Source organism: Triticum aestivum, chromosome 5A (assembly GCF_018294505.1).
Source record: "Triticum aestivum cultivar Chinese Spring chromosome 5A, IWGSC CS RefSeq v2.1, whole genome shotgun sequence".
Lineage (NCBI taxonomy): Eukaryota > Viridiplantae > Streptophyta > Magnoliopsida > Poales > Poaceae > Triticum > Triticum aestivum.
The window spans coordinates 72,007,760-72,015,496 of NC_057806.1; the positions used below are offsets into that span (position 1 = coordinate 72,007,760).

The 7,737-nt window shown below is 49.0% G+C and overlaps 1 protein-coding gene across 3 annotated transcripts; it reads right to left on the minus strand.

The window, feature by feature from the left end:
- Positions 1 to 802: 802 nt before the first annotated feature.
- On the minus strand, positions 803 to 7,509 carry LOC123102360 (probable transcription factor KAN4). Of its 3 annotated transcripts, XM_044523682.1 has the most exons (5): positions 6,878 to 7,509; positions 6,368 to 6,444; positions 5,992 to 6,034; positions 5,602 to 5,725; positions 803 to 1,424 (listed from the first exon to the last, which is right to left on the minus strand). In XM_044523682.1, the coding sequence occupies exons 1-5, from the start codon at positions 7,239 to 7,241 to the stop codon at positions 983 to 985; spliced, it is 1,050 nt and encodes a 349-aa protein (XP_044379617.1). In that variant the 5' UTR covers positions 7,242 to 7,509; the 3' UTR covers positions 803 to 982. The 3 variants fall into 3 exon arrangements, with proteins under 3 accessions (XP_044379617.1, XP_044379618.1, XP_044379616.1); XM_044523683.1 differs by lacking the exons at positions 5,602 to 5,725; positions 5,992 to 6,034; positions 6,368 to 6,444; positions 6,878 to 7,509 and adding exons at positions 1,955 to 2,508; positions 2,565 to 5,571; XM_044523681.1 differs by lacking the exons at positions 5,602 to 5,725; positions 5,992 to 6,034; positions 6,368 to 6,444; positions 6,878 to 7,509 and adding an exon at positions 1,955 to 5,572.
- Between the last annotated feature and the right edge of the window lie 228 nt (positions 7,510 to 7,737).

Below are 7,737 nucleotides of genomic sequence, written 5' to 3' on the forward strand. Positions count from 1 at the left end.
GAAGGTAGTATCATACACTAATATCATATGCATGATACTAGTATAGATACTTCCCATTACGACCAGCCTTAACTTCATCTACATCAGCCTTTAAAAACCATACGTAAGTTTTAGTGGGTCTAGCATTACTCCATAGAAAACATGCAATTGAGACCCCTTGAAAATTTAGAGTTGTGAGTATCATAGAAAAACTTGTAGTTGTGATCGGCCTTAGAAAATGCGTAGTTGCGACCCCCCTCCTCCTGAAAAACATATAGTTAGAACTACCGTAGAGGAACATGCAGTTGCCACTAGCCATGAAAAACTTGCAATCGCGATTCGCCTTCGAAAATATGCAGTTGCGACTACAGCCCCCCCTCCCCCTCCACTAGAGATGCGTTCAATTGCGATTAATATCCGTGTGCAATTAATACATTGTCTAAATATTAACGCGTGTTTGACATGCACATTTATTAGTATAGAAGAAATAATAGAAAACAGTGGCTGGTGGCACTGTTCGCAACAGGCCAAAGCTCAGCCTGAAAAAAAGAGAGTAAAAGGCCCATAAACGAGCGGGCTGCACGGTCAACCATCGGACAAACAAATACACGCGACTGGACAACTGCACAACAGTACAAATCTCAGCATGCTTTTGATCCAACGGCTGTCCAGGCGAATGAGACTATAATTAAAACTCGGGAGTACCTACTCATCTAGATGAGACGTAATTTGGTCTCATTCACCTGGAAGACAAGAACGGATACAACCCACGTCAGCACACACGCATTTTATAGTACCACATTCAATGGCTATAAAAAATGAATGAGACCAAATTAAATCTCATTTAGATGAGTTCTAGCAAAACTGTTAAAACTCAGTTAAAACGATCAGAGGACTAGCTCGCTAGCTAGCTTTGAGGTCACACGGTTGCTCTTGCTTTTGTTGAGTACAGTAATAATTAATCAACAACATATTAATCCCACGAGTACTTATTATAATCATTTCACAAGCACTTGAGGATCGGGGTTAGCTCTTTGGAGGCCGACGCCGAGGGCTCCATCTGCTCCCACCCCTGCCTCCCCAGCCTCATCTCCAGGCTCGGATCCATAACCATGGCCGCGCCTTGCAGCTCACGGTCGCCTGCACAGTCCCCATCGCCGCCGTCATCGTAGCGCCGCCGCGTCAACGCCAGCCATCCGAAGCTCTCGGTCTCGTCGACGTCGTCACTGCCGCTGCTGCTGGTGTTGTTCGGTGACGGCCTTCCACGGCGTGGGGCTGCTGGCCGTGCCATTCCGCTCTCCGGCATCATGTGTTCATTATCATGAGGTTCGGAGGTCGTCAGGTAAGGCGGCACCATTGTTGTTGTTGCTGCTGCCGCTGCCGCTGCCGCTTGTGTCCCCCAAGCATCGTGATGGCCCTGCTCTCCAGCTGGTGACTCTGACCTCCTGCATGCATGCAGTACGGATCAATCAGTTTTTTTGGGTTGTCTTGCTTTTGAGAATGGTACGAATCAATCAGTTAATGCACACATATATGAGTCGGAGCTTCATGTCGAGGGGCCTGGCGTCAGGGTCAGGTTAACACCAGAAACATCACCATATGGTGCCCTCTAGAAAAATGACCCTAGACCACAGCTAGTAGCCGGACCCCCGGACGTTCAAAAAGGTACCATCTGGTAGACTCCTGTCTTTTTATGTTTTATTTTACCTACATCTTAAGCATCTCCAATCGGACTCTGAAACTGTCCCTGTACGTATGGTTGGACAGCCTAGGACGTGTTTGGTTACTTTTGCTGCTGGGCTTGACTTAGAGGGAAAACGAGCCAGTCTAAGCAGGTTCTGGGTGAGGGAAAACGGGGCTAAAAGATGTCAATTTGATTAGTTGCCTGCATTAGGGGGGCATGTCATCGAGATGCAATTTTGTCCCGATGTTTGGTTGCATACATGCATGATTAGGAGTTAACAACAAAACTTACAGCCACCAGGTTTGGCTTCTCATTTCGTCAAACACGTTGAGTGCGCTGGAGCTTCCTCTGCCATCATGCCCACCGCCAGGTCCCGGTGACCATGGACGCGCCCGGCACCTGGACTCCTCCATGCGCGGCACCGTGGCCGCGCCCGATTCCCCGGCGCCTCGCTGCTCCTCGAGCTCGCCCTCACGCACGCCAACACCGCCAGGTTCCGATGTAAAGAACATCCCCGGTCGCCGCCAGCGAGTAGACATGGCCGTCCTCCTTGACCAGCGAGGCGATGAGTCCAGTCGCGCTTGATGGAGTTGCTGCAGGCATCGCAGACGACGATGGTCGCGGGCCTCGCTGCTCCTCGCGTCGCCCACGGAGCCGTTCCTTGTGCCGGGGCTCCCGGACACGGTGCGGCTCACTAGGTCGAGGCTCGCCGAGGCGACGCTACCCGGCGCGGCTCCTGGCGCTCGTCTGGTTGGTCTCGTGGGCGTTGCCGGGGGGCTCGCTGGGGCCTCGGACAAGACCAACAGGGCCACGAGCAGCATTCTGGAGAGCGACGAAGGCGTCACCTTTTGCATCGGAGCGGCACGGTCGGCGGCGTCCTGGAGAGCGACGAAGGCGTCACCTTGTTGCATCGGAGCGGCACGGTCGGCGGCGTCCTGGAGCGTGACTAAGGCGCCGGCTTCTTGGACCGGAGCGCGACGGTCTGCGGCATCCTGGAGCGCGACTAAGGCACCGGCTTCTTGGACCGGAGTGCTGCGGTCGGCGGTGTCTTGGAGCGCGGCGAAGTCGCCGGCTTCTTGGACCGGAGCGCCACGGTCGGCGGCGTCCTGGAGCGCGACAAAGTCGCCGGCTTCTTGGACCGGAGCGCCACGGTCGGCGCCACCTTGGAGCGCGTGGAAGGCGGAGGGAGCGAGCCCGGGGCTCGCGGTTGTAGGCAGGAACCGCTGGTGCTCGCCACGAGCAGAAGGGCGGGGGGCTTCGTCGCCGCGTTTCTTGGCCTCTAGAGTCGGGGCACCACAGTCGCGCCCGAGGCGGCGAGCCTGGGCCCGTGGGAAGCCTGGGGACACCGGCGGAGAAGTGGCCGGCCCCACCGCTGGAAGAAGGCACTTCTTGATCAACAGCGTCGCTGACTCCGCGGACGAGGGCGGCGCTGCGGCCGACGGGATCGACTGGAGCAGAAGGAGAGAGAGAGGGGATTGATAGGATTAGGGACGGGGGATTAATTGCAGACAGGTTTCCAGAGAGCCACCGCGTACGCTTCGAAGCATCGCTCGGGCCTGGCTCTCAAGAACCGCCGATTCGGCTGTTTCAAACCGGCCAGGCTCAAGGGCTTTAAGAATCGTGCTATGCAGGCTTAACAGTATATGCAAGAAATCAAATAACCAAGGTTTAAAAAGATGCTGCACCGCACAGGCCTGATTGGATTCGATGCAGGCAACTAAACTCGCCCTTAGATATTGTCCCAAGAGGAGAGAGAGAAAAAACAACACACAGCCGGACCTCCAAATCATCCTATGTGTCCGAGCTGTTTGCAAAAACACCCGAATTCAGCTCATATTTCGGGGCAAATGGGGGATCGGGACGTGTCTGGAATGCACACCACGTCGGACTTGGCCCTCGCTCCGGAGCACCTTTTTTTTCTTTTTTTCTCTCTCGCTCCATCCCCATCAATCATATAACATCTGTAGTCCGAATAATTTGGGGAGACAAAGCTCCATGCACGGACAAATGATGGTTCAGAGTTCGTACATGTCCGCGGATTCTTGGGTGGAGGGGGATCATGTCATACGTATATTATTCTGCCACGGCTGTTATGGAGAAAAAAAATAAAATCCAAGTCTTGAAGTTGGAGGATCTAGGTAGCTGTGCATGAGATATGACCATGTACTCCCTCTGTAAACTAATATAAGAGTGTTTAGATTACTACTTTAGTATTCTAAACGCTCTTATATTAGTTTACGAAGGTAGTACGTAGCAAGGAGAGGAGAGTTGGAGAGACGTGCATGGATGTTTCCTAACAAAATGGCCACCACACCACACATCGATCAGTCTGGCTAGCTCCGCTAGTGTACGCGCTGCCAAGTGGCTTGTCCATGCTCGCCACTATTTCAGCAAATGGCAGGGCAGGCTTTCCCCCTGGTCAAGGCCAATGGAGTTGCCCTTGTCTTCTTCTACCTGTTGCTTGCGAGATTCCAACAGACATTGGCGCAACCCCCTGATAGGGCCGGCCACCAGAGGCAGAGGGGCAATTGATATGGATCTGAATCATCTGATCTGATCAACCACAAACGCAACCGCAGCTGCATGCTCTGATCACTCACGCAGAAAAAACCACCCAGAACATTTATTTCGGTGCGAATTATCAGAGTAGGAGGGGAAATGTCTCCCCGTGCATCATGACTCACAAGGAGCATGCAACTCATAAGGGGAGAGAGATGACGGAGAAGGTTGGAAGTGTGCTGCATGCATGCATGCGTGCATGCTTGGGAGTGTGAAAATCAGGAGCACATGGTACAGTGGCAGTGCAGGAGACAAGCACAACTGCCTCCTACAGCTAGCTATGCTTGCTTGCTCTCCGTAAGGAAGGAGAGAGGTCATGATAGACGTTAGCGAAAGAGATGCTGATCGATGGGGCATGGACTGAGGGGTGACCCGGTAAAGTGTATATGATGGAGATTTTCATCATTTCAGCCGACAAAAGGAACTGATATGATAGAGAGGCTGGAAAGGCTGTGCGTCCCTATGTACTAGCTCATAATGCATGGTTCTCAAACAAAAAAAAAACTCATAATGCATGCATGGTTAAGTAACTTGGCTAGAGACTCAAAGGGCACTTTGATGTGTTCAAGATAGTGATCAAATTATAAAAGTTCTACTTTCAATTTATGTCAAGATATACTCATGTGGTTTCTAATGATGGGCTGATGGCATTATATGCCACAGGCCAATAAGATCAACCACACACACATAACTAAATTTACAGTGCTCATATTTTTAAGCAAAAAACATTAATTCATATCAAACCAAGCGATGCGAAGTTAAAGAGCATCTGCTGTTAAAATCAACCAAGTAGCATATATACATGCATGTATTTGCATTGACATTCTGAAATAATCAGATAATACATGGATGTGCGTATCTCTTCGTGCAGAGGCTCAGAGTGTTATCGTCCTTTTCGGAAAAAATACGTGCATGTGTGTTTCCACTACTTGTGAATATGAAATGTGGCAAAAGCATACCAATTGCGCATACCAGTCCTTTGTCTAGCAGTTAATTAACTACTCAATTGTGCATTATTAAAACCCGAAACCTTAGTCTATATAAGGACTAGCTGGATTCTGCAGCATGTGATAGATATATACTCCAAGCTGACCGCATCGACTAAAATAGTGCATTCAAATTCCTCTAGATGCTGACATCCCAATTTAATCTCTACACATATTCGGCTGTCACACAAGGCAACAGAGTATTAAAATGAGGCACAGGTGATGTAAATGCAAGCACAACGCATGCATCCATGCTCCAAGTGCAGGAAGCAGGTTGCAGACTTGGTGTGCCATAAAGGCCAAGAGATATGAAACAAAACAACCATTATTAATCAACAACAGTTATATTTAATCAATAAACCCAGTCAGATCATACCAGATTAATGTACAAACCTAGGAGTTGTATTATTGGAAGTTGTGTTGACCATGTTGCTGTTGAACCCATCAAAGCCATTGACCAGTTCATCACCAGCGACAACCCTTCTCAGAAAGCCCATATCTCTGGTCTGGCCATGGCCTGCAACCACACCATATATATAGTTAAATTAGTGCATGTGTCTTATCACACTACAAAATACAAGCATTTGTGTACAAGCTAGCTGTACAGTTGTGCCTTATGGGTCACACAGGCTATAGGTGCTAGCTAGCTAGAGATGGCACACACTTATCCCATGCCAATAGTTCATCACTGTGTGTGACATGACCTTGGATAAATTAACTCAAGCCATGAAATTAATTTCAAGGACAAGAAGGTGTTAAAGATCTAGGCACCATGTGGTTTACCTGCAGCGCATGATCTTTCTGTGCCCTTCACTGTTCTATACATCTGCATGCAAGAAATCAAGTAGAAAAACATGAAGATGGAAATTAATTAGCTTAATCTATTCTGCTGCTATTTGTGTTTTTAAGACATATAAGTCCAGAATAATTAGTTATGGGGTGTGCATATATTTAGGGCACAAGACTAGAGACAAAAAAGGACAACAGGTACTTGGTATCAACTAACAACAAGAGGCTACTATATGCATTCCATCGTTTTGTTTTTGAGTGATCGGAAGTTAGCACGGTGAGAAAAAGATGTTTGAGCTAGCAAATACATGAATACATGTAGGTGAAAACTTATGGTAGGAGAGAAGACTTTGTAATAGTTATTACTTGCCTGCAGGTGGCTCTTAACATGAGCGAGTGTAAGATCCTTCACGTTCATCAGTTCCAATACTGACTTTGGTGTTGCTCCTACAAGATGTCGTTTCAAATGAAAAGGGAACGAGTTTTAGAGACCAATAAGGGTTAATCATGCATAGATGGAAATTAAACTGAGCACAAATGCGGAAATTTGAATGAATTTGTATGGCACTCTACTCATTTGATGACAGATGGGAATCATAGGACATAACCTTCTTGGAAAATTAACATGCAGAAGACACTAAAGATCAAATAAAAGGGCACCAAAGGAAACACCATGCAGACTCCCCAAAGGCAATTGGCAAGAGATCATCTGATTATATCAGCTACTAATTAATCAATTACCCATTCAGGCTGAGGAACCCACGTTGCTCAAATACCAACAGAGAAACAAAACCATCACATCAAGCACTCACATCTACTGGTGTATAATTAAATACCCTAGTTGTTAGTTAAACGATCTTGAGATTTTATATGAACATACTCTCATGGCCACCAAGGAGCTCCACGGCACGCACAAAGTGTGCGTGCAGCGCTGTGGTCCACCGCATCCTAGGAGCCCTCGAGCTCCTCTTCCGGCCACCAGCTGCCGGCCTTGCCACAGCGCTGCCGCCGACGGCAGGACACGAGCTCTTCTTGAACCCATGGGCCTTGTTCGGCTGGTGCAGCATCTCCTCCAGGCCACGGTACCTCTTGGACGCCACCTCATGGAGCCCCAGCCGCACCTCACCGTCGTCGCCGACCACCGCGTCCGGCAACGGAGGGCTGATGTGAAGGGAGAGATCAGGAGCAATTGCCGTGGTAATAGAACAAGCCTCGGGAAGAGGGGGTGGAGGAGGGGAGCTCATTGTAGCTAGCAATGGAATCTTGCTGTGTCGGTTTCAAGGGTAAGGAGGAAGGGGAGGCGGGATGCGGTGATTAGGTCATGAGTGCCATATCATTTTCGTGTTGGGATTTGTACATGTTTGAGAGACAGAGAGAGATGGGGGAAAGGGAAGATGCTATAGGGTCTAGAGATATTGTGGTATAGATGGAGAATTTTCTATCAATGCCATGCTACTATGGTGATAGAGGAGGGGAGAGGGATGACATCCCGGGTTGGGAATAAGCAGGATGAGAGAGAGAGAGAGAGAGAGAGAGAGAGAGAGAGAGAGAGAGAGAGAGAGAGAGAGAGAGAGAGAGAGAGAGAGAGAGAGAGAGAGAGAGAGAGAGAGAGAGAGAGAGAGAGAGAGAGGCCTCAGCAATCATGAAATGGGAAAGGGGGGACAGAGCGTTTGGATTATGACAAGCTCTAACAGACATGGTTTGTATTTAAGGGTTTGTACACACCCCTTCCAAAAGTTA